Source organism: Peromyscus eremicus, unplaced genomic scaffold, assembly GCF_949786415.1.
Source record: "Peromyscus eremicus unplaced genomic scaffold, PerEre_H2_v1 PerEre#2#chrX_unloc_1, whole genome shotgun sequence".
Taxonomy (NCBI): domain Eukaryota; kingdom Metazoa; phylum Chordata; class Mammalia; order Rodentia; family Cricetidae; genus Peromyscus; species Peromyscus eremicus.
Window position 1 is genome coordinate 910,536 of NW_026734288.1, and position 27,970 is coordinate 938,505.

Here is a 27,970-nt window from a genome sequence, read left to right on the forward strand (position 1 = left end):
ATGAAGATCTCGACTTTGGAGCATGTCTTTGACCACCCATGGGAAATGGTTACCACAGCTGCAATGCAGAAATACCCAAACCCCATGAACCCAAGTGTGCTTGGCGTTGATGTGTTAGACATGTCAATCCCTCTGGAAAGCTGCACAGCCATAGACTCCTCATCACAAAGTGGGGCCTACCTTCCATTGTGAAGTCCCTTAGTGGTTCCGCAAGTACAAAAATGTACGTGCAAGAGCATTCTGAAGTTGACCCGGTAAGAAAGACAATGGAGCTGAAGTCCACTAACATCTCATTTACAAATATGGTCTCTGTAGACGAGAGGCTCACACACAGGCCGCACCCCCAGGACTCAGAGAAAACTGTCCTGACCCAAAAAGTCATCATCACTGTGAAAGGGGTCAGCCTCAGCAGCTACCTTGAAGGACTCATGGCAAGCACCATATCTTCCAACGCTAAAAAAAGGCCGAGAAGCAATAGAATTGGTGATACACAAACTGAATGCCGAAATTGAAAAATTGACAGCATCAACAAGAGGAAGCATAAGGACACCAATGCCGGCTGCAGCAGTGTTGCTAGAAAAATGACAATGGAAATTGGTGTACAGCTACAGGGCCCCCAGGACTCTTCAGGCTGACATCATATTTATTTTTTATTTAAAAGATACTGCTATTTTAGGTAGATTTTTTTTCTTTTTTTTTTTTTTAATGAGCTGGGGTAAGGCTGTGACTTTTGATCAAAATATGGAGAGCTTCTAAATCAAAGTGATCATCTGTGGTGGGAGGGCTTGAGGGAACTGAGTAAAGGAGAGTCTTGTGTCCATGTGAACAATTAACGGGTTGGTCTGTTGTTGTTTAAGTACTTAGAAGAAAGCCATGTTGATTGAGTCTCCTTAGGGAGAAACTTAGAGCCTTTTAGGTACGAGAAAACTACCTAGCTGTGGACCAACCAGAACACAGTCCAGCTGCCCTGGCATCTACAGAGTTGACTGATGCAGTGAACAAGAACCACCTGCCTGAGGAACTCCCTTTAAAAATAGAAATTGTATAATTTCAAATGACATGAATTTGTATAAAATAACTTGCCCTGTTGTAAACCAGTGTTTGGATTTGGATTTAAATGATATTTTTGGAGTGAAAATTATCACTAAGGTAATCTCTGACTCCAGGAAAAATAGTATTTTATTGTATTAACGTGTACTGTATTGATTTGTCAAAGTTTTGTGACTTAGTAAAGGCATTCCCTTCTTGAATTTGTACTTTGTGATTTACATGCTCGACTGTGGGCTGGTTATGTTAACTGAGAAAATAAAGTCATTACCTGAGTGTCCCATCACTCTTAAACAGAACCCTGAGACAAAAAGCATCTGTTCACAGCTCTTAGCATTTCACATTTACTTAACTTATAAATTGCCACATGACAAAATCATGGTTTTGTAATTGTTAAGACATGATGTGTCAGGTTATTTGAATATAATTACTTTTGGGGGAAAAATCACTGTTACAAGAAAAGGCTTTACTGCATTGGTTACATTAATAAGGTTTCTCTCCTGCATGTCTGTTTTTATATACTTGAAGACAACTGTAATGTGAAAAGGCTTTACTACACTGATTACATTCATAGGGTTTCATTCAAGTATGTGTTCTTGTATGCCTTTGAATATGACTGTAATGTAAAAAGGCTTCATTACACAGATTACATTCAAAGGGTTTCTTTCCAGCATGCATTGTTTCAAGTGCTTTAAAATGATGGTGATCTGCAAAGGCTTTACCACATTGATTACATTCATAGGTTTTCTCTCCAGTATGTATTTTTGCATGCCTTTGAAGATGACTTTGATGTTCATAGGCTTTACTACATTGATTACATTCATATGGTTTCTCTCCAGTATGCTTTCTTTTATGGCTTTGAAGATATCTGTGTTGTGCAAAGGCTTTAACACATTGGTTACATTTATAGGGTTTCTCTCCTGTATGTCTCCTTTTATGTATTTGAAGATAACTGTGATATGCAAAGGCTTTATTACACAGATTACATTCATAGGGTTTCTTTCCAGTATGTGTTATTTCAAGTGTTTTAAAATTACTGTGATCTGCAAAGGCTTTACCACACAGATTACATTCATAGGGCTTCTCTCCAGGATGTGTTCTTTCATGCCTTTGAAGGTGACTGTAATCTGCAAAGGCTTTACCACAGTGATTGCATTCATAGGGTTTCTCTCCAATATGTGTTCTATCATGCCTTTGAAGGTGACTGTGATCTGCAAAGGCTTTACCACAGTGATTGCATTCATAGGGTTTCTCTCCAGTATGTGTTCTATCATGCCTTTGAAGATGACTATGATCTGCAAAGGCTTTACCACAGTGATTGCATTTATAGGGTTTCTCTCCAGTATGTGTTCTTTCATGCCTTTGAAGGTGACTATGATCTGCAAAGGCTTTACCACAGTGATTGCATTCATAGGTTTTCTCTCCAGTATGTGTTCTTTTATGCCTTTGAAGATGTCTGTTATGTGCAAAGGATTTATCACACTGTTTATATTCATAGGGTTTCTCTCCAGTATGTGTTCTTTTATGCCTTTGAAAGTGACTATGATCTGCAAAGGCTTTACCACAATGATTGCATTCATAAGGTTTCTCTCCAGTATGTATTCTTTCATGCCTTTGAAGATGACTATAATATGCAAAGGCTTTACCACAGTGATTGCATTCATAGGGTTTCTCTCCAATATGTGTTCTATCATGCCTTTGAAGGTGACTGTGATCTGCAAAGGCTTTACCACAGTGATTGCATTCATAGGGTTTCTCTCCAGTATGTGTTCTTTCATGCCTTTGAAGGTGAATATGATCTGCAAAGGCTTTACCACAGTGATTGCGTTCATAGGTTTTCTCTCCAGTATGTGCTCTTTTATGCCTTTGTAGATGTCTGTTAAGTGCAAAGGATTTATCACACTGTTTACATTCATAGGGTTTCTCTCCAGTATGTGTTCTATCATGCCTTTGAAGGTGACTATGATCTGCAAAGGCTTTACCACAGTGATTGCATTCATAGGGTTTCTCTCCAGTATGTGTTCTTTCATGCCTTTGAAGGTGAACATGATCTGCAAAGGCTTTACCACAGTGATTGCATTCATAGGTTTTCTCTCCAGTATGTGCTCTTTTATGCCTTTGTAGATGTCTGTTAAGTGCAAAGGATTTATCACACTGTTTACATTCATAGGGTTTCTCTCCAGTATGTGTTCTATCATGCCTTTGAAGGTGACTATGATCTGCAAAGGCTTTACCACAATGATTGCATTCATAAGGTTTCTCTCCAGTATGTGTTCTTTCATGCCTTTGAAGATGACTATAATCTGCAAAGGCTTTACCACAGTGATTGCATTCATAGGGTTTCTCTTCAGTATGTGTTCTTTTATGGCTTTGAAGATGTCTGTTATGTGCAAAGGATTTATCACACTGTTTACATTCATAGGATTTCTCTCCAGTGTGTGTTCTTTCATGCCTTTGAAGGTGACTATGATCTGCAAAGGCTTTACTACAGTGATTGCATTCATAAGGTTTTTCTCCAGTATGTGTTCTTTCATGCCTTTGAAGATGACTATTATCTGCAAAGGCTTTACCACAGTGATTGCATTCATATAGTTTCTCTCCAGTGTGTGTTCTTATATGCCTTTGAAGATGTCTGTTATGTGCAAAGGATTTATCACACTGTTTACATTCATAGGGTTTCTCTCCACTGTGTGTTCTTTCATGCCTTTGAAGAACACTGTTTTGAGCAAAGGCTTTACCACACTGATTACATTCATACAGTTTCTCTCCAATATCTGTACTTTCAAGCACTTGAAAAGTACTGTGTTGTGCAAAGGCTTTCCCACACTGATTATGTTCATAGAGTTTCTCTCTAGTATGTCTTCTTTTTTGCAAATGAAGAGTACTATGATGAGGAAAGGCTTTACCACATTGATTACATTCATATGGTTTCTCTCCAGTTTGACTTCTTTCAGGTCTGCAAAGATAATTTGAAAATGTAACAGCTGTATCATATTCATTACTCTTTTACATCTTTATTTTGTGTGAATTAATTTTACATTTCTGTGTAAATGTAAAGAGAAATTGGATCATAAGTTTTTATCACTTTGCTTATACTTATGTTGTTCCCCTTCATTAAGGATTATTTTGCTCTTTTGAAGATGCCTACGATATTCAGAGTCTTCATTACATGGATCACATATATGGAATGATTTTCCCAATGAGATTTTTCATATATATGAAAAGAATTGGAAGTATTTAGACCTTTACCCCACTTAATTTCATTAATACCTGTTTCTATACCATGAATCTACTACATATGCTCAATGAACCAGGAGAGACAGAAATTTTACACATTCCCAATACTCGAAGGACTTTTCTTCAGTTTGTTTGTAGATGTATTCCCAGTTAATTGGAAAATTAATTATGTGTAAACTTGAATCACATTAAGCAAGTCTACTCAATATGAGACTGGTACATAACTTATAATTTTTTTGAGATGAAAAGGGATATATTGCTTTTTTCCATATTGCTATGTTCATATGGCTTGTACCCAGAGTGACATATTCTATACCGAGTAAATGAAGAATAACAAATAAAAAGTTTCTACATTGACTCCACACAGCTTGACCTTTTTGTTCCTCATATACATGTGACATAGGTTTTAAGGCTTCTTCACAACAATCCCCCCATAACTCTTGACTCTTAAGACTCATCTCCCCAAACTTAGCAGTGTCAGAAAAACTGGAGAGTAACACTAGCTTTAATATGGAGTATTTGTTTATTAGAAGGTTTTGGACATACACTTATCACATATTTAATATGTATACCTCTGGTAAAAAGAGTCATATGAAACTACATGGGTGGGCAACTCCACAGCATAGCTCTGATAAAACTATGATTCAAATGCTCATATCTGTTAAGGTATTGATTCCTTGTCTTCCTTCTAAAATAAATAACCTGCCAACACAATTCATTTACCTGCCTTTGATGTATATGGATTGTGAGCATTTAAAGATCATGAATGTAATTTAAGCTATGATTATTTACACTGTTGCATTTCTTTAAAACTTTCAAATACAATAAAATATATCCAGAGGCACCTTTGTATCAGCATGTACATAAAAATTACCTTTCATGTCTTTGAGAGCTTTGACAATGTTCTTCAACTTCAAGATTTCCCCAATTGTATCCTAAAATATAGAATGAGAGAATTTATAAAATATTACAGGAATTGTGGAAAATTTGATTTACTATCTTCAGTGATCCTTAGAATCTTTCCTGATTTAGTTACCTCATTCTGCCTCATTCTCAATCAGAATTACAGAAGAGTATCAATAACCAAAAAACAATTTTTGCCTTAAATTAAAATATGAATGAAAATTTACCTATAGTAGTGAGGTTCATATATGTCTCCAGCATCATATCTTTGTAGATATTCTTCTGTGAAAGATCCAGCAATGCCCACTCCTCCTGAGTGAAGTTGATATGCACATCATTATAGGTCATGGCATCCTAAAATATGCTGTATGTAAGTATGTCATACATTTGTATATAACCAAAAGCATGGCCCATCGGTGGTCGTGCACACCTTAATCAGGAGGCAAAGCCAGGCAGATTTCTGTGAGTTCAAGGCTATCCTGGGCTACCAAGTGGGTTCAAGGAGAGGCACAAAGCTACACAGAGAAACCCTGTCTCAAAAAACCAAAAAAAAAAAAAAGCATGATGCCAACAACATTATAAATGCATGCTTCTTGACAATATAGTCATATAATTCTGGTGCTTCCCACTCTTATTCTTTAACTCAGACATTACAATATAATCATCAATTTATTTAAGAATGAAAGATAATTGCCAATTAACAGACATACAGAAAAGCAAACACATCAAGAGCACTGAGTATACATCAACAAAATTGTATGAATAATTACTAACTACAAAAATGATGAGTAAGCTTGGTGTATTGGCTCATGCTATTAATCCCAGAAACCAGAGAGCAGAGGCAGGTATATGTGCTTCTTCTGAGTTGAAAGCTAGCCTAGTCTATGCAATCAAATCCAGGACAGTAAAAAGTAAATATTAAGAACTCGTCTGCACTGCAAACATCAATCATATGTACAAAAAACATAGGATAAACTCAGAGACTGTTTCTTTACTGAAGTTGCTACAAAGAGTTAAGCATTTACTCCAGTTCTGTATTCATCTTCTAGAAATCTGAATTGCTCCAGCTTAAACAGTACTTTAAGAAATCTTACTATAAGGAACTTTTTATTTAAACAGTTACAAATAGACAGATGATAACATGAGCAATATCACTGTTGGTTATAAATAATCATCACAGGGCAGGCCAGATGAGTCAGAAGTTAAGAGCTGTTGCTAGTCTTGTGTACAGATGGGTTCAATTGCCAGTACTAACATGGGGGATCTCACAACTGTTCATTATTCTAAGCTCAGAGATTCTAAGACCCTCTTTTGAGTACTGTGAGGGCCAGGCATATGTGCATTGCATATCTATGTATAGAGGCAAAAGAATCATAGTTACTGAAAAACAAAACAAACACAATGAGCAGGAAAAATGTTACACACTTGTAATTTAATTATTCAAAATTTCCAGGCACTATGACTGTCATAAATACTGCCAACCTGGAAATGAGAATGATATCCTCTGCCAAATTTCAAAATTCAAGCTGGGGGTAAAGTTCAAAAAAATGGCATATGCTTGACATGATATATATATATATATATATATATATATATATATATATATATATATATATATATATATATACACGAATATTGGACATTTCATCTCAGCATGCGGGAGCAAGAGTCGGGTGAATTTCTGAGTTCAAGGCCAGCTTGGTGTATAGAACTATGCTTAGGACAGTAGGACAGTCAGGGCTACACAGAAAATGTTTGTCATCAGAAACAAATATAAAAACATCAAAATTTTAAAAAAAATCAGGCTAGCAAAATGGCTTAGCATTGAATACCAATTTGTTTAATTGTATCTTATGTGATTAAGTAATACCATCTATAATGTTGCTGAAGTCATGACAGCACAAGAAGGAAGCTGGCTGATTCATTTCAAACAAAACATAGTAGAAACATAGAAAAGAAATGACTTAAGGCTATAGAGACATATATCATACCCCCAATAGAAATTTCATCCAGAGAGGTTACTCCTACTTGAGGTTCTACAAGAACCCCAAAGAAAGCTGTCAAGGACAGATACATGTTCAAACACCTCACCCTATCTGGGAGCATTTCATTCAGTTGACTAGATTCTGACCCAGGTCACTATAGGTTCAGGATCATCCATGAAGAACATGCATTTAGTCACTTCAATGATGCTCATAGTCTGCAACAGCCCCTACACTGTTCAAATGTCCAAAATCACTTTTGACACTCAAGACAAATACTTGACTGTGTCAGCTTATACAGCCTGAAAACAATTTAAATATTTCCAACATATAAATGGCACAGAAAACCCTTTCCCATTTCAAATGAGAGGAACTGAGACATAGTAAGGAAAGACAAAAAGAAGACTGAAACCCAGCAGGGCAAACATTGAATCTGGCAGCTCTGTGTCAGAGACATGGGGCTTCATTTTCAAAGGGCTTAGATGGCTCTCTTCCCACAACTTCCCATACATCTCTCTCTTTGGTTACTTCCACTAAATATATGCAACTCTCTTTGGAAGATGTCTCATCGCTTAAGTATCTCAACATGTTATGGTCTTAAATTGCAACCCAGGCTTCATCGTCATAGTGTCATGCAATGAACTTAGACAGTCTCCTCACTGGAGCTCTTACCGTACAAAACACAGATGCCTACAACAGAGCTGACCTGAAAATGCAGACTAAGAATGTATAATCTCAAATTTTGCATCATTCTGGTATCCAGAACCAGTTCAACATCAATGATTCCCCCAAATTTGGCTTCTTAGTTGTGATATCCCCTACTATGCTTGAACCAGAGTTGTGGCAGGCTTTGAATAAAGTTGCTTCCTGGGACTGGCAATCACTTTGTTTAATCCCTCTATTAATTGAGTGCATAGTAGGAGGGATTCTTACCCTTAGGGCATCTTGCTAGGCTTCCAAAGTAGAGTAAGGGCCTTCTTTTTAATGGTGATACTCTCCCTGAAAGTAGCTGAGAGTTTTCAACATTTGACTACCTTCTACAAATTCATAGTGCTGTTTTTCTCTACAACCCATAGACTTTTCATTTATTTATGATCCATTTCTTGATTTTTTAATGTAGTACTGAATGAATCATAAGTAATAGCTATGTCAATAGTCCAACTAAGAAATTAGCCCCATTATTTTTTTTTAATTCTGCCTTACTCAATTTCTTGAGGAAATGGGCAAAATAAGAAAAGTTAGGAGGCAAAATGTCACATAAATTACTTCCATTTTAATTTCCCTGAAATCCTTTGACCTGTACCTCAACTGTTCGTAATAGTTTTAACAGTACTTTATTCAATGTACTATAAGAATAACCAATTAAGCTTTGTGTGCAGCTTTCTATGTCCTTTGTCATCTAAATTTTGACATGCTCAATATTCCCCCCAAAAGTCATCATTCCCAGTACCTTTGGACAACAAAATCACTTTTGGTTTATCACATTCTGTTACAACTGGCTTTTTTCTTGCTCTGATTCAGTTCTCTACACAAAAGCACCTAGGTAACAAACATGTTTATTTGCCTCATTCTTCCAGATGACAATCCATCATTGTCAGTGTTTAGAATAGATATTCAATCTTACAACTGAAGGTAAAAACCATGAGGAATCTTTGTTTCCAGGCTTTCTCTCTGACATAGTCGATGTCTTATGCCAAGCTTGCTGTCTTATCTAGTGCAGGCCAACTTTCTTAGAGATATTGCATACTCAGTGAAAGGGCCATAACCCATAAATCATCAATCAGCAAAATCTCTCATAGACTTAGCAACTAGGTGTTCTGATGGGGCACATCCTCAACAGATGTTCTCAAAGGTGACTGTGGGCTCTGAAATGTTGATATCTGAAAGTAAGTAGGACACAGAGAAAATAATACATGAGACTTTACAAACCCAAACCCAATGAATCAACTATATCAACAACTTAAATTCAAAAAAAAATTGATGATGATAACAAGTAGCAATACAGATACACCAAGGAATGAAGAAATACAAGTTTCTGAGATCAAGAAAAGAAAACCGAAATTGTTCATCTACAGAAAATCTCCAAATGAAAAACCTAAGGAGATCTTAACATAATATCATAATTTTCCATATTATAAAAATAAGTGAAGTTCCATCATTTGCCAGAGGAACAATATAACTATATCATAACTAATAAAAAAAAAATTCACACAACACAGATGGTACCAGTTATAAAAGGAGACAGAAAGACAGACCTACAAATATAACATTGTCCCTTGAAAGAGAATTATAAGTTTCTAATGAAAATCAAAATCAAAGAAATCACTGACCACCACTCACCCTGTGCACTCTAGTTCTGTCCTTCACCAATAATAGAAAATGGGTTGAGTGAGAAGACTGTTCCACCAAAGTTGGAATCATTCACTTGAAGCCTGATATTTCTACACTGTAGAAAATAGCTTTGGTTACTAATACTATCTGATTCTCCTTTGATAAAGAATAGGATGTCTGTTAGAAAATTTAAAACAATTTCATTTCCTATGATTAAAGATTAGATGTAAACCTGTATCAGAGTGAGGAAATAAAGAAAATTTATACCAAATGAAAGACAATAATTTTTTAAATAAATATTGTATGATTCTATTATATACTTAACCTGATTTCCTTTATAAGTCTTTGCTTTATAAGTCTTACAAACTTTTGAAAACAAGTCTAGACCCATTTTTTGTGTATACTGGTATGTAAGAGAAAGAATATTTTCCATGTGTGTATAGGTGACAGAGCAAAGATCAGGTCAGATCCCCTGGATCTGGAATAGCAGGGAATTATAAGCCTTCCAACATGAGTGCTGATGTCTATACTCCCTCAAGAATACTTGCTGAGTGACATTTGCAACCCACATACTACTTTTTATCCAATAAACTAAAAGTCTTTCACAGATCAGCCACAACAGAATTCTAAATAAGGGAATAAGTAAGTAAATGATCCCTGGGAACCTAATAAATCAGTATTAAGATGTTGGGTATGGTACCAGGAATACTATTCACACACCTTCCCCCTTCTCAGGGATCCAATACTCACAGTTGCCCTGAGGACTGAAAGAGAACTCCAGCTGCAGCTTCTCCTCTCCCTTTTCATGTCTTCTGTGGATTTCAAAAAGCATCCCCCACAACCCTTCCCTACTCTCCTCATATCTGAGTCCCATCACCCAACTGTGACAGACACACTCTGTTCAACTACTCACCACATCTTCCAAAAGACCAGTTAGGGTGTCTTCAGATCTATCACATTGTCTCTTACTCCACACCTAATTTTAAAAGTTGCTCCTATCACTGGGGTAGAATATCAGAGGCAGCTTTTTCTCTTCCTTCTCCATGCCTCCTGTGGATCTGAAAATCATCTCCCCTGCATTCCTCTTCCCCCTGTTTCCATCACCACCAAGTAGTCTCCCTTGAACACACCAGCCAAGAAGGCCAGAAAAAAGGCAACACTCATTCAACACACACTTTGAAACTCCAGAGAACAAACACAAACCCAGGAACAAAATTCCCATCCAAAAAAGATGAAGTTAGAAAACAGCACCTAGACCTATTATCACCCTAAACCAAGATGCCTAGCAGAGGAACATAATAACAGCCAGGGCACTATGTGAACAACAGAACCCAACTATCCTACCACAACAGGCCCTAAATACTCAAAAATAGTTGAAATACAAGGAAAAAAACCTTAAAACCAAATATGTGTAGATGATAAAGGCCCATTAAAAATGAATAGCTTACTTGAATTCATGAAAGCACAAACAAACAATGGAAGAATATCAATAAATTCCACAAAAAAAGATAGGAAAACACAAGCAATTGGAGTAAACCAATAAAAAACTTAAATAAAGCTAAGATAAAATGAACAAATCACTATAAGAAACAAATACAACTGTTTAAGAGCTTAAAATGGAAATAAAACAATAAAAAAAAACAGAAACTGGGGGGCTGGAGAGATGGCTCAGCGGTTAAGAGCATTGGCTGCTCTTTCTGAGGTCCTGAGTTCAATTCCCAGCAACCACATGGTGCCTCACAACCATCTGTAATGTGATCTAGTGCCCTCTTCTGGCCTGCAGACAGAACATTGTATACATAATAAATAAATAAAAAAAATTAAAAAAAAAAGTTGGTAAAAAAACAGAAACTGAAGGAATTCCAGAAATGAAAACTTTAGGACTACAAACAGGAATTGCAGAGGCAAGATTCACCAGTAGAATAGAGAAATGGAAGGGAGAATCTCAGACCCTGGGGATACAATAGAAGAAATGGATACATCAGTCTAAGAAAATGTTAAATATAAAAATTCCTTGATGCTAAGCAACTAAGAAATCTGGGATATTACACAGAGACCAAACCTGTGAATGATAGGAATAGAGGAAAGATTAAAAAACACACACACACTGAAATGTCCAGAAAATATTTTCAATAAAATCATATAATAATTTTTTCCTAAGTTAAAGGAGGTGCTGATGAAAGTACACAGAACCATGTAAAGCACTAAATAAACTGGGTCAGAAAAGAAAGTCCCCTTGTCACATAATAATGAAATTTTTAAACATACATAATAAAGAAAAATATTAAAAGCTGCAAAGGAAAAAGACTGAGCAACATATAAAGGCAGACTATGAGAATTGTACCTAACTTCTCAATGAAGATTCTAATAGCCATAAGGGCTTGCAGACATGTGGTGCATGTAGCTAGAGTGTTTCTGGTCCTGCCTGGCCTACAGTCAGGACAAATCTCTCTAACCCATCAGTTCCGCAGTGGCTCAGACCCAACCAAGTAAACACACAGAGACTTATATTGCTTACAAACTGTATGGCCATGGCAGGTATCTTGTTATCTACTTCTTCTATCTTAAATTAACCCATTTCTATTAATCTATACTTTGCTACGTGGCTTGTGGCTTAACAGTACCTTACATCTCACTTGCCATGGCTGTGGCTGGCAGTGTTTCCATCTGCCTTCCTGTTCTCTCAATTCCCCTCTTCATTAGTCCTACCTATAATTCCTGCCTGGCTACTGGCCAATCAGTGCTTTATTTATCAGTCAATCATCCACAGCAGGTGCATGTTCTAAGTAACCACAGATGCCATCTCATTAATATATCCAGAAAATTTTCAATTACCAAAAATGAAGAAAATAAGTTATTCTCTGAAAAAGTCAAATTTAAACAGTACCTATGTACAAATTCAGTACTACAGAAGATTCTTAGAAAAATATCCAACCCAAGGAAGCTAACTACACACATGAAAAAACAGTAAATAATAATCTTACATTAGCAAAACCAAAAGAATGAAAACACAAACAAGGCTACACTCATTCATATACTACCATCACTAATAACAACAAAATAACAGGAATTAATGATCATTATTCCTAATATCTCCCAATATCAAATGACTCAACTCCCCAATGAAGACACGAATTAAGAGTATGGATTCAAAAAATAATAATATCCATCATTCTACCATATACAAGAAACACACTTCAACATCAAGGATGGAGATTACTAAAAGGTAAAGGCTGGGAAAACATATTTAAAGCAATTGGAACTAAGAAGCAGGCTTGTGCTGGGCGGTGGTGGCGCACGCCTTTAGTCCCAGCACTCGGGAGGCAGAGCCAGGTGGATCTCTGTGAGTTCGAGGCCAGCCTGAGTCCCAGGAAAGGCGCAAAGCTACACAGAGAAACCCGTCTTGAAAAACCAAAAAAAAAAAAAAAAAAAAAAAAAAGAAGCAGGCTTGTACAGCCATTTTATTACCTACCAAAATAAACTTCAAACAAAATTTAATCAAAAGACATTGGAAGAACACTCATTATTTATCAAAGGAAAATCCACCAATATGTCACTTCAATTAGTATCTATGCCCCTAACACAAGATCATCCCCTTTTGTAAAAGAAACACTTCCACAGATTAAATGACACATTGACTCTCACACAGGGTTTGACAGTGGTAGATTTCAATACCCCACTCTCACCAATGGACATGTCATCTAGCCAAAAACCAGAGAGAAATGTTGGAGATAATGGATTTTATAAACAATATGATCCAAAGAGATACTAGAGAACATTCCACCCAAAGAAAAAAGAATATACCTTCCTCTCAGCAGCACATGGGGTTTTCCCCAAAGTAGATTACACACTTGGACACAATTGAAGTCCCAACAGATACAAGAAAATTTAATAACATGGTGCATACTACCAGACAACTATGGATTACAGCTGGATATGAAAAAAACAAATTTTAAAATCTCATGAATATTGACCAACATTCAAAGTTAGTCTGTGAACTTAACACTGCACAGGTCCCTCTTCATTTAAAAGTCCCCACTAAAAGTCAGAGACATTGGAGGTCACTCATTAACTGGTTTATTTTTCCTTCTCACTAACCAGTCAAGGCTCAGAATGGAAGGAATTGTGCGACTGTCTTCCCAGCAATGGGCAACAAAGGCAGGTTCAGGTGTTCAAAGTAATTCTCAATTATAAAACATGAGGCAGTGATATTCCAAGCTCAGAGTCATCCATGCCAGTATGGCAGGGCCTCTCCCTCCCCAGAGAATCCACACTCCATAAAGGTCAGAGGCCAAGGGCCACCACTCAATTCACCACAGGGACCAACAGAAACTCAGTCTGGCCCATGGTCCATCACAATCCAAACAACTTTGACAGATAAGCCAACCTGCACTTTCTGGTCTTGGGACTGTGGCCCCCACTCTCACTATGAGATGGCGTGTGGTTGTCCTTACAGCTCCCTAGAGCAGAACAAAAGGAAATTCCTGGAAAGAACCTCTAAGCTTTCTCCTACTGGTATTCCTAATTGCTAAGCCTTCCCAGAATTCCTCATTAGCTAGGACCACTCAGCTGGGCTTCAGGACAGGAGTAGTTATCCTAGTGGTTGGGCAGAGATCAAAAGACTCTGAGAGCAAAAAACTCTCCCAGGTTGGTCCTTCTATACTATGGTCAGACAGGATACTATTCTAGGAAATTTGTAGTTTAGTAAAATCCTCCATTCTCCCAGAGTACTTCCTGTTCCTTTTCCAAGGCACAGAGTCCGATTTGTGGACATTCCATTACACAGTCAATGTGCAGTGTAAACAGCCCTGTATTTCATAGCTGAGAGATCCTGCATCCAAACACAAGTCACATTCAAACCATATGTGTTGTTAATCAAAAAGAGGCCATGGATTAAAACACAAAGGACTATGGTAGGGATTGGAGTCAGGAAATAATACAGTGGGAATAATATAATTATAATATGAAAAAAATTGGTGAAAAAGTTGAAACTGGCTTTATGTCCATGTGCTCCAGAGACTAGGAATTTGTATTAGAGCACACCAAGTACTAACATTATTTCTCTCTGAATATACATCATAAACCTGGAAAAGAGTCATATTAGGTGGGGCCACACCACTGTATCCAGTTCTACTACTTAGGTTGAACTGATATAATTACAGTAATTCAGTTTCATAAAAATTCAGTTCTCTATCCAGACTCTAGATAACATGGTCTGTGGACTGAAGAAACGGCCAGTCAGAACATTTATTGATCATCTAAAATGGATTACCTACTCATTGCTAATGTCAACTACTGTCACAGCAGGAAACCTTTCACGATCTTCCTTGCCCATCATTTTCTCTGCTGTTACTACACTTGTTTTACACTGGGAAAGTGAACTCAGTTCTTACACAGGTCTCACTTTATTTGTAATTTCATAATAAAATATGAAGAACTTGGAGGATACTCATTCACTGGTCTATTTTCCTTTCCACAGACCAGTCAAGGCCCAGCTTGGAAGGAGTTTCAGGACTGTCCTTCCAGCACTGGGAAGCAGAGGCAAGATTAGGTGTTCAAAGCAATTCTCAATTATATAGTGTGATGCAAGCCTGAGCTACAAGATACACCAATATAAACCTGTGGTTATCAACCTATCTAAGGATGTAACCATTTAATACAGTTCCTCATGTTGTGGTGACTCCACAACTTTATAATTACTTTCACTGCTATTTCACATCTACATTTTTGCTACTGTCAGGAATTTTTATATAAGTATCTGTCTGTGCTTTCTGAAGGTCTTAGGCCAGTCCTGTATAGGGTGATTTGATGTCCCAGAGGGAGCAGTGATCCCCCATGTGGAGAATCACTGCTTTAAACTGATATAAATGCATAGATGAATAAATAAATAGCACTGAAAAACTTGGAATGAAATTCTGGAAATGGGAAACATTGTTAAATAGTAAAAATTACAATAATACATTTTAAAAAATGAAATTTTAAAAATATACCAATAATTTACACTTTATAATGATGAAAATAATTGGAAGGATACTTAGGTATACTGACATTGAAATTGAGTAGGTAATACTTTGATAGAGAGAATACCATTAATAAGACACTGTATGACTTTGTCCCATGTAAAGTGTTAGCCACTGATTATTGTAAGCTAACACATGGATTTACAGCCAATGGCCTGTGTCTCAAACCTCTGAGTTAATTTAACTGAGTCAACCAGGATTGCATATATCTAAGTAGGAGCATTCTCTAATTTGAAACTGAATAATTACTAGTTCAAGATATCTTCCCAAAATTGTACACCCACCAATTCTGTCTGTCTTCATTCATATGGAAGAAATTAATCCATGCAAGGAAATTACAGAGAAAGTCACTCACAATGGCCCCTCAATCCTTCTTTGTAATTGAGATGCCTGCAGCTCACTGCCTTCAACTTCAATCAATGATCAAGCTATTGTCTAGTCTGTTTCACTCTGCAGTGTACATAGTACCCTGTTTCTCTTCTTTCCAGTCTGAAGTAAGAAATCATGCGCCACACACAAATTCTTTCCCCGTTCTTCAATGGATAGTTCACAATGTGACTCAAACTGGTAATTTTAGAACTCTGTGGTGATGCAGATGTATCATCCAAGATTTAGGGTGGTTAGTCACAAGGATAACAATGGCAACGCCCTGTGGGGTTACAGACAGGGTTCAATTCCCCTTCCAGCAACATCAGAGACCATGATTCAAAACTGAAAAGACTGCACAGGACCACGCAAAACCACAGTGGAGCATGCAGACAGAGCAGGACTATCCAAGACCATGCAAAAACATGTGGAACATCCAGACACTGGCTCCCACCCAGCCAGCAGAGGACCCACCACACCGGCTCTCAGGGCTCAACTGGCTCCTCCTCCCAGTCTGGGGATTCCAGCCCCTAGCTCACCATATCATGGTTTTCCAGCTCTCCCATGTTCTCTGCTCAGCTCCTTGCAGCAGAACTCACAGCACAGCACACAAAACCACTGGCATGAGCTGAGCCTGTAGCCTAGGGCAGGAAGGACCCTGCACAACTTTTGACTGGCAGGTCGCCTGGAGTGCCTGATTGGCTAGTGAAGCCTGAGTGACAGGAGCACCTCCCATATGGTTAAAATGTGCTTAAAGGCACAGCACAATGGTTCCTGATCCTGCTTTCCACCCCAAACCCAGAGCTTTTCTGAATCAGCTGTGATTTGCATTTCAACAGCACCTGCCCCAGGCTCTAATAGAGGACCCTGCTTTCTTCCTGCCCTCCATAGGCACTTCTCCTTCATCCTCCTGGACACAATGTGGCTAGCTAGCTTGTACAGACCACTAAACTATGTGAGGTGGAGGGATTCCCTGTCACACAGGTGGATGGGTACCGGGAGTATTCACAACTAAAGAGAGATATAATCACACAATAGGAGCTGTTTGTTACATGGCTTCACACTGAGGTCAGGTGAGATGAATGTACTTTTTGTTTGCTTGTCACAGGGACTTCAGAAAACCAGGAAAGAAAAGCAGGAACTAGATCACAAACAAAATAATAGATCTTTCTCCTTTCAGAAAGCTCTATTGTTTAAGGAGTTTTATTCTTGAAATTCAGAAAAAGTGTTGAAAAATTAAATAATGATAAAGAATAGTCTTCATTGAAAGCTTAATATATAGAGAATAATTGTATTAGAAAAAAATACATTTCTGAGCACCATTGTTAGCACATCTTCCCTCAGTGGACAGGAAATAAACACAACTGTGTTAGTCAAGGTTCTCTACATGAATAGGACCAGTAGTCCATGTATGTGTAAAGTTGATTTAATAGAATACCTCACAAGCTGTGTTCCAGGTAGTCCAACAATGGCTCCTACCAATGGCAATATGAAGAGTCCAGTAGTTCAGTACATGAGGCTAGATATTTCAGCTGGTCTGCAGTATACACCAAAATACAAAGGAAGTAGGCTCTCATGCTGCTAAAGGAATGAACTTGGTAATCTCTGCTATGACAAGGAAGCAGAGAGAGAGAGAGAGAGAGAGAGAGAGAGAGAGAGAGAGAGAGAGAGAGAGAGAAGAGAGAGAGAGAGAGATTGCTTTCACCTTCAATATACATTATATATAGGCTCTCTCAAGAGGTTCAGTCAAGATCAAAGGTGGATCTTAAATATTGCTTTTATTTATTTATTTATTTATTTATTTATTTATTTATTTATTTGTTGTTTTCAAGTCAGGGTTTATCTGTGTGCCCCAGGACTCATTCTGTAGACCAGTATGTCCTCAAACTCAGGAAAATCCAACTATTTGTGATTCCTGAGTGCTTGGGTTAAAGGTGTACACAGTCATCAAGCAGCTAGCTGAAGGAGGTTTTCACCTCAAATGATCAAGATTAAAGATGTACATTTAATTTCAAAACATAAAAAAAATCCCTCACAAGTATACCCAACTATTTGGGTTTTTGTTAATCCAGAAGTAGTCAGTGTGACTACCATAAATAGCCATCACAACAGCCAAGAAAGAAGAAATGACAAAAATTACTTACCTGCAGGAGGCAGGGAAAGCATGCTTTTCCTAAACAAAGGAATATCTGGATTTTACTTAAGAAGTCTGAACATGTTCATGGAGAATTCTCCCTATTACTAAACAGGCAAGTAAACAAATCCACTTCTGAACATGATAACAATGTAAAAGCAGAGATGTTTAGAAGTATTGTTACTGCAATGTCATGGAGACACATATTTAAGTTATAAAAATGATGGAAAGAAATGCCTCTGGTGTATTCATCCTCTGGTACCACAAGGTCTTATCTGAAAAGCAGTAAATGATAGGGTGAAAAAAATATTATTTTGGAGCCTATGTAAACTGTCAATCTTGATGTTCAATCTAAAAGAAAAGTGTACCAATGCCATTCTCACAGATATAAAAGACAGAGAACACAAATACAGAAAACTTCAAGGAAAAGTCACTTTCTCTTCTAGGACACAATCTAGCTAGTGAGGTTAAATAGCCTATAAGTTTTCATCTTTGTTTACAGAACGAGTACATCATGGGTAATACCCCCAAATTTGGCATCCAAGTTGTGATGGATGCTACCATATTTGGACCAGAGTTACAACTGGTTCTGTGTGAAGTTGCATCTTCAGATTAGGAATCAAGTTGCCCATGCCTTCCATAAACTGAAGGCATAGATGGATGGAGCCTTACCCTTAGGGTACCTTCTTAGGCTTCAAACACTGAGAAGTGCCTTCTCTTTAATAGTTCTAAACTTCTTGATATTTCCTGCCCCTGATTCATGACATAACTGCCATTTGAAACTACCTCATGCTGTTTTTATCTATATGTTGTATAAGAGAATAATAAATTTTAAAAAGAAAGAAGACAGGGATGTGGGCACTGACTTTTCATTTGTTTCTGCACCACTTGTTTCTTTTCCACTGTAAACCGGATTTAGTCATCAGTAATAAACACCGAACAGATTCAATATCTTGTCCAAAAAATCAGCCAAATACTTTTAATTCTGCCTTACTCAATTTCTCAGAGAATGGAGAAAATAGGAATAATTAAGGAACAAAATATTATAGAAATGACCTCGAGCTAACTTTTTTCTGGTGTCTATTTCCCACTGTAATGCTATGACCTCAAGCTCCACTGTCTGTATTACTTTCAACATTCTCATATTCCTAGTTACCCAAAAATAGCTGATTAGGCTCTACATATAGATGTCCATGGCTTTTGCCATCTAAATTCCTAATATCTTAAACATTCCTCCAAAGACAACATTCCCACATTCTACTCAGCAACAAAATCACTTTTGGTGTATTACATTATGATGTAACTTGTATGTAACTTGCTGTGATTACATTCTCTAAGCAAAAACATGGATTTATTTGGCTGATATTGTGAGATCACAAACCATAATTGTGGGAGCTTTGGATAGAAACTAAGAACTGAAGGCAAAAACCCCAGGAAAAATTTGTTTACTGGCATTCACTCTTGTTGAGTTACTGTCCTCTCCCAAGCTAGATCTCTCAACCATATCAGGCCCACTTCCTTAGGATATTAAAACCTCAGTAGAAGAGATTTCCCACAATCAACACATTTTCTCACAAACTTAGTACATAGTGCTTCTGATCTGGGCAAAGCATTGATTGATGTTGCTTCAGATGTCTCTAGGCTACATCATGTTAAGAGCTAAAGCTAATTAAGACAGAGACAATAATATATGAGATAATTTTAAAAACCAAAACCAACATATTAACCACATTAATCCCTTAAGCAGCAAAAACCCAAACATGGCTGGGCAGTGGTGGCACATGCCTTTAATCCCAGCACTCGGGAGGCAGAGCCATGCAGATCTCTGGGAGTTTGAGGCCAACCTGGGCTACCAAGTGAGTACCACGAAAGGCACAAAGCTACACAGGGAAACTCTGTCTTAAAAAAACAAAAACAAAAACAAAGAAACAAAAAAGCAAACATGAAGATAGAAACAACTGGAAAACACAGATATGTCAAGAATTGAGGGCTGGGTGAGGTGGCATATGCCTTTAGTCCCAGCACTTGGGAGTCAGAGGCAGGCAGACCTCTCTTAGTTCCAGGTCAGCCTTGTTGACAGAGCGAGATCCAGGACAGGCTCCAAAGCTACACAGAGAAGCTCTGTCTCAAAAAACCAAAAAAAAAACAAAAAACAAAAAAACAAAAAAAAAAAGAAAAAGAAATGAGGAGAAATGAGACTCTAAGATTAAGAAGAGGAATGTAAAATTGTCTCTTCTCAAAAACTTCACAAGCCAACACAAGCTCAAGGAACTCATATGGAATATAATACATTTTCTGAAAACAATGGTGAATATCTATCATTTTCAAGAGATACAACAATAAATTTACATGACAACTAATAAAATCAACAAAATAGACGGAATCACTGATGGAACACGACAAAAAAGAAACCTACAAATAAATATATATAGTGGCCCCTTTAACAAAACAAGATACTAAATAAAATTAGACAAAAAGAAATCCCAGGCCAACACTAATCCTGTGCACTCCAGTTCTGTCCTTAGCCGATAATAGAAAATGGATTGTGAGAGGATGAGCTGTTTCACCAAAACTGGAGATATTTGCTTCAAGCTTTCTGATGTTTTATCTTTATTGAAAATAATTTTGACTATAAAAATTCCCTTATAATAAAGAAAATAATATTTGTTAGGATCACTTAGGCACCATTCTGTTTGCTGTGGCTGATGATTGCCTATAAGTCTGAATCAGAGGCAGTGTTGTTGGTTGCTTTTGGTCTTTCGGGGGCCCACCACCCAGTTCCCAAATAAATCACACACAAAGGCTTATTCTTAAGTATAAATATCTGGCCTTAGCTTGGCTTGTTTCTTGCCAGCTTTTCTTAACTTATCCTGTCTACCATTTGCCTCTAGGCTTTTTCCTTTCACTTACTTCTGTAAACTTTGCTTTCACTTTTACTGCATGGCTGGTGTGGGGCTAGGTAGCTGATCTCCAGCATCCTCCTCTCCCTTTTTTTCCTTTCTTCTTTTGGTCCCACATTTTTTCTTCTATTTATTCTCTCTGCCTGCCAGCCCTGCCTATTCTTTCTCCTGCCTCACTATTAGCTGGTCAGCTTGTTATTAGATCATAATGTGTTTTAGAAAGACAATGTAACAAAGCTTCACAGGGTTAAAATTGCAATATAAAAGAACACAACACATCTTTGCATCATTAAAAAAATGTTGCACAGCATAAACAAAAGTAACATACATCAAAATAATATTCTACAACAAGTAAGGAAATGGAAATTTTTTCAAACCAAATGCAAGATAACAGATTTTAAAGTAACAGTGTATGTTTTGTTTTAAATACTTCTTTTTACTTTTTTTGGTTTTTCAAGACAGGGTTTCTGTTTGTAGCTTTGCACCTTTCCTGGATCTCACTACACAGACCAGGCTGGCTTGGAACTCACAAAGATATGCCTGCCTCTGCCTCTCGAGTGATGGGATTAAAGGCATGAGCCACCACCACTCTGCTTGTTTTACATACTTAAAACAAATTGTTTTGCTCTAATTGGTTTATGAGTCACAACAACTTTGGAACAAAAGTTTATTCCCAGATTTTGTATGTTTTTGTGTGTGAAAGAAAATGTCTTTCATGTGTATACAGGTGATATACAAAGAAAGAGGGCATCAGATCATCTAGATTTTGAGTAGCAGCTGGTTATGAGCCTCCCAACTTGGATATTGGAATATGAATTCAGATCATCCCCAAGTAGAATACATTCTGTGCCACCTGACCAGCCCTATAGCACCTTTTACCCAATAAAAGAAATTTCTTTCACTAATTAACAACATAACTTAACCTAAATAAGCAAAGAAGTAAATAAATGATACATGGGAACATGATGTATCAGTATTAAGATAATGTGCTTGGTAAATTTGCAGCATAAATTGAATACAGTCCTAAAAAAATTCCCAACATTTTATAACAGGATTCCTGATTGCAATGCTGCATGCAGAGTGGAAACACTCAGAATGCTCAATAGGTTTATGAAACAAAAAATACACATAGTGATACTATGTGATTTCTATATTTACCACAAAGCTACAATAATAAAAAATGTATAATATTTGTAAAAGAATAAGGGAGACAGAAAAATCCAAGGACAAAAGCAGAAAAATATGGTAAACTTTTCATCAAAAGGCCATAGGAATCTCAGCCAGGAAACGTGTAATCATGACCAATGTAAACCACTACCTATAACTCTGTGTATAGAAATTAACACAGACTTCACAACTCCCAAAAAATTAATTCCAAGTGATGCTTAAACTGTTATGTTTCTGACTATCCAGCTACTGATATTTCTTCCAAACTGAGATGCCCCAAACTCTAGAGCTCTCTTGGCAAATGTAGGTAATCTCACTCTATTACAGTACAGACTCTCATGTTCTCTTGTGGTTTCAGGCAAACCCAGCCCCACTGATGCTGAATCACAAAGCAGTGTAGAAGAATAACTTAATGTCTATTTTCTCCCACATGGATTATGGACCATAATGTGGAATCTGCCCTATGCACTTGTCCAACAACATGCAAACCTGAAATATATCTTCTGCTGAGAAACTTCTTTTCTCCCCTGGAACTGGACTTCCCTGAATCAGGTTGAGACTGGTATCAAAAGTTTTAAAACATTCTAATCATATATTGCTGAAGGAGGACCCCAATACTTCTCTCTACCAGTTGCTAAACTATTTGTAACATTTGTAAGACAAATTTGAATGTAGAGTGTAATGATCAGAACTTCTAGAAACTATATCTTCAATTTTCCAATCAGTCTTCCCACTGCTCACTATAAGCAAAGCCTATTTGTGCACACTGGACACATATATTACAAGAATCACAGCTTTCTATAGCCAGGTTGGCAGAGCCTTCCCCACTTCACAACAATATACTCAGGGAGCCACAGAGAAGGATCACTGCCAGATAATCACATGGACCAACAGAACAAAAGTCTGGTTCATGATCCATCCAAGTGACAGAAGCTCTGACAGCTCAGCAGAACTGCTCCTTTTGGTCTGCAGTCAGTGGTCTCCACATTCACCATGACATGGCTTGTTTTCTCCCTTACAGCTCCCTACAGCAGAGCCAGAAGATAATCCTAGAAAGAACCTGCAAGCTACCTCCCACTGGTGCTCCTAATTGCTATACCTTTCCAGGGTCCCACATTAGCTAAGGTCCCCCAGCTGGGACTCAGGACAGTAGTAGCTCCCCCAGTGGGTGATCAGAGATCAAATGACACAGACAGCACAAGCCCTCCCAGCTCTGCCCTTCCACCCTAGGGGTAGGCAGGACCCTAATCTGAGATATTTATATTTTAGTAGAAATTCTTCCAGTCTCTCAAAGTACTTTCTGTTCCTCTTCCAAGGCACATACTCCCTTGTGTACAAATTCCAATGCACACTGTCCAGTGGTGCCAAACCTATGACTTGCAGCTGGGAAGTAAAACACAAGTCACATTCAAACAGTAACTATGATTACTGTGTAATTGTTGTTATTGAAAAACAGGTCAGGAATTAGAAAACTGTGAGTCATCAATGGTAGGACTTCTAAGAAGAAAAGAGATTGAGGCATGATGTAGTCATAATCTCAAAGAATTACTTTGAAAAGTCCACACACAATTGATGGCCATGTGTTCCAGGGACTAGGGATTAGTATGACAACAAACCAAAGATTACATGTATCTTTTTTTTCTGAAGCTATATATCTTAAAGAAGGAAAATAACAGTCTGCTAGGCAGGGCTGCACTGTTTTACTCAGACCTTCTCTGTTGGTTGAACCAGTGTAACTACAGTAATTTCATTGCACTACAAGGTCAGTCCTTTATCCAGATTACTGAATGATCTGGTCTAGGGACCCCAAGAAATGGGCAGTCAGGATATTTATGGTGAATCTAAAATTGACTACATGACTCCACATTGCTAATCTCAACCACTGTTGAAGCAGGTAAGCTCTCACCCTCCTTCCTGCCCCTACCTTTCTGCACGGCCACTACATCAGCTGGATCAACTTTTGCACAGGTTCATTTGTATGTCACCCTAAATGCCAGAGAGACTGGTGGACTAATTAACTGGTCCATTTCCCCTTCTCATTGGGTCCAGCCTGGAAAGAGGTGCAGGACTATCTTTCCAGCACTGGGCAGCAAAGGCAGGTCTAGGTGTTCAAAGCAATTCTCAATTACACAGCATACATCAAGTCTGGACTACAGGAGACACCTCTCTACACAGAAATCAATAATCAACAGCACTTGTGATAAAAGAAATGAAACAATTAATGACCTAGAAACATTAGAGAACAGAAACAAATAGATAAGAACAGTAATGCACTTCAAATGTTAAACATAATAATAGGTAATATTTAAAAGTGATAAAGTCATGTATTTTTTTAAGATAAAATACTTAGATATATTGACTTCCAAAAAGAGTGGGACCTTCCTTAGTAGAGGGAATGTCATTAATAAGAGATAGGTTGATCTTCCCATATTCACTTGTGGGCTGTTGTGATCTGTAACCTGACACACAGAATTACAGTCAATGGACTTTTTTACAAACTTCTGAGCTGACATAACTGTGTCAAGCAGGACTGAAAATATCTGCATAGGAGAATTGCCTAATTGAAAATTCAACATCATTTGGTGCAAGTTGATCTTCACAAATTGTACACTGACCAGTCTGGTCTATCTTCATTCACAAGACAGCAATTAGTACATGCTGGGAAATTATAAAATCACTTCCCCTGCTACAACCAGATTTGTTTTCATAAGGGTGACTCCAACAGGTGATTGTCTACCCTGTTTCCCCCAGCAGAGTACACAATAAACTATTCCTTCTATTCTGGTCTGAAGGTAGAAACCATGCTCCACATGCAAATCCTTTTCCTTTTCCTGCAATAGATATGCAATTGCATGACTCAAATGGATAGTTTGAAACTCTGAGGTGATATAATCATTTAATATAAGATTTTTAATGTGCAATATTAGAGGACAACAAAGTCATTGCCTTAGAGAGCAACAGACTGGGACCAAGGCCACTTGTGTCAACATAAGAGAGCTTGTTTCACAAACAAACAGGACAGAAATGCAGCTGTTCTAGAATTAAAATGCCTTCCAAGGGAGAAATCACTCAACACACTTCAGAGAAAAATAAAGAAAAATCTCTTTAACGATAGTGTGCATCCATCTCCAGCTAATGATAAAAGAGGAGCCAGCCTGGAAGAGACTCTGCATTCCACAAATGCTAATGATCTGTAGATGTAACCAACCTTCTTATTAAATAAGAAACACAGAACCAATGAAAAGAAGAAAGCCAAGAGGTCAGAGCTAAGAGCTAAAACCTTACCCTTCCTCCTGCAGTGGTCCTACCGCTCCGAACTCACTACCCCTGTGTTAATGTCTTTATATAGTGTTCCTGTTCTGCCTTCTCATTGGTTGTAAACCCAACCACATGACCGCCTCGTCACAGCCTGTCTGTATAGGCCTCCAGGTTTTCCTTGCTTGGTATTGAGATTAAAGGCATGTGTGTCCAATAATGGCTGTATCCCTGAACACACAGAGACTTACCCAGCTCTGCATACCAAGTGCTGGGATTACAAGTGTACGCCACCACTGCCCTGTTTTCCTATGGCTTGCTAATAGCTCTGACCCCTGGGCAACTTTATTTATTAACATACAAATAACATTTTAATACAAATAAAATATCACCATAAATGATCCTTGTGACTTTTAGGTTCAGTCTTCAGGTTACACTTTCAGCAATTTAAATAGGGACAGAAGACTGCAAGTCTACTCAATGAGACAGAGGAGAGTGACTTACACAGCAAGGTCATTTCCAAAATTATTTAAATACCTCAGTGATGTGGAACAGCAGGATCTTCTTTAGTGACAGCATCCTGAGTTGAAGGTCACAGGGGATGAGAAAGAGAGGAAAATTATAAGGTAGAAAAGATAAAAGCAGGGGTGGGAAGTCTTACATAAGCTATGTCTCAAGTCAACCAAGCTTCTTAAGAAGAAATAGCACTTTGGGTACTACTTCCAGGGGTGAAATGAAAGGAAATGGGGCACTTCTAGGAAATCAGCAGACAGTGTCATACAATGGTTCAGACACAAAGGGGAGGCTAATCAAACAATGTTGCACAAGGGGAAAAAGGGTATCTCAAGAACATTACTGACTAAGCCTACAGTGATCTGTGGACTAATAACTATAGCCCCATATGGTGGAAAGAGTTGGTTTCTCAGGATCTGAAGTAACCCCACCACAAATGCCCTGGTTCCAGTCCATTGCTAGTTCTCCAAAGCATATTCCCGGTTTTCAGAAATGAGCTCTATTTTATTATTAGCATATCTGGCCCTTAGGGAAAGCTCCCTAGTCCTAGGTCCAAGGTTATTAATTGGCTTTCCCAAGAATTTTCCTAATCCCAGCCTGATGTCCGAAGTGAAAGCCTTCCTTGATCAGGCAATTGGTGTTTTACTCTTCTTTTAACTTTTTCTTTTCTTTTTTTATTTTTATTTTTTTTCTTTTAAAGTTTTATTTATTTGTTATGTACACAGTGTTCTGCTTACATGCATGCTTGCAGGCCAGAAGAGGGCACCAGATCTCAATACGAATGGTTGTGAGCCACCATGTGGTTGCTGGGAATTGAACTCAGGATCTCTGGAAGAACAGCCAGTGCTCTTAACCACTGAACCATCTCTACTGCCTTTTTTGTTTTTTCAAGACTGATTTTTACTGTGTAGCTTTGGAGCCTGTCCTGGAAATCACTCTGTAGATCAAGCTGGCCTCAAACAAACACAGATCAACGTGCCTCTGTCTCATGAGTGAGTACAGAGATTAAAGGTATGCACCACTAACACCTGGCTAGTGTTTTACTTTTCAAATAATTGTCACCTGGTGTCATATTGCTCATCTGGCAGAACTATGCTTTTCTCAAGAAGAAAACTGGAACTTTATGGCATGCCAGGACTTCAGGTTGGTTGTTACCCTGTAATGCCTCAAAAAGCAGCTTGTTAGAGTCCCATTCTTTGATTAAGTGGCTTGTTTTATACAAGAAGTGGCTCCTTTGTAATGGTTTGGAGCCAAACAAATGTGTATCCTCCTGTCCTAATCTCTAATAGGCCATGCTACAATACACTTACCTTTGAGGTTTTTTTGTTTCTTTGTTTGTTTGTTTGTTTGTTTTTTGAGGTTGTCCTCCTTCAGCTAAATTCTATTTTGTGAGACTTACTATCTCCAAAGAATTAGTAAATCCTTTATATCACCAATTCTACTCTTCTACATCACATGTTAATAGTGGAGTGTTACACAACACATGACATGCCTTTTACAACCTCCACAAAGTTAACTCTAAATGGATCTTACACATGAAAGTGAAATGCAAAGTACTGAACCTCTAAAAGGTATGGATGGTACTCTTCATTTTTGACAACCTATTTTTTATGAGTGCACCAAAAGCATGTCTAAGTTTACTACAAAATATTTCTTTTTTGTTGTTGTTTATTGTTTTTGTTTTTTGAGACAGGGCTTCTCTGTGTTGTTTAAATGCCATTCCTGGTTCTCACTCTGTAGACCAGGCTGGCCTTGAACTCAAAGAGATCGGCCTAACACTGCCTCCCCTGTGCTGGGATTAAAGGTGAAGGCCACTCTCACTTATCACAAAGATGTTTCTACACGCAGCTCCCTGCACCAAATTCTGTGAGCAGATTCAGCCCACAGAGCAAAGTTATTCAGAGACCTGTCCCCAGGTCCAGGGAGTTTCAAGTACCACATGGGACTTCACAGGACAGGGATTCTGCAGGCAGGTTCCTACCCAGATGAAAGGAAGTCTCACCACTATGGATCCCAAACCTCACCATCTATCTGCCCTAACCCATCTGAGGACAGCAGCCCCTCACTTACTATGTCATGGTTTCCCAGCTCGGCCATGCTCTCAGCTCAGCTCCC

At 38.0% G+C, this 27,970-nt stretch overlaps 1 protein-coding gene and 1 pseudogene across 1 annotated transcript; one reads left to right on the plus strand and one right to left on the minus strand.

Annotated features, from left to right (window-relative positions):
* Positions 1-585, plus strand: LOC131901020 (PRELI domain containing protein 3B-like; annotated as a pseudogene).
* Positions 586-702: 117 nt separating this feature from the next.
* LOC131900888 (zinc finger protein 431-like) lies at positions 703-27,952 on the minus strand. The gene is made up of 6 exons (XM_059252214.1): positions 27,926-27,952; positions 5,415-5,541; positions 5,159-5,219; positions 2,996-4,003; positions 1,833-2,827; positions 703-794 (listed from the first exon to the last, which is right to left on the minus strand). Exons 1-6 carry the CDS (start codon positions 27,950-27,952, stop codon positions 703-705), a joined length of 2,310 nt encoding a protein of 769 aa, XP_059108197.1.
* Between the last annotated feature and the right edge of the window lie 18 nt (positions 27,953-27,970).

What these genes read in the sequence shown, in the direction of transcription:
- LOC131900888 (XM_059252214.1), bottom strand. Translation starts at nt 27,952, where the DNA reads ATGGCCGAGCTGGGAAACCATGACATA. An exon ending in AGCTCTCAAAGACATGAAAG is followed by an intron (nt 4,004 to 5,158) that starts GTAATTTTTATG and finishes TTATCTTTGCAG; the next exon opens with ACCTGAAAGAAGTCAAACTG. An exon ending in GATCATAGTCACCTTCAAAG is followed by an intron (nt 2,828 to 2,995) that starts GCATGATAGAAC and finishes TCACCTTCAAAG; the next exon opens with GCATGAAAGAACACATACTG.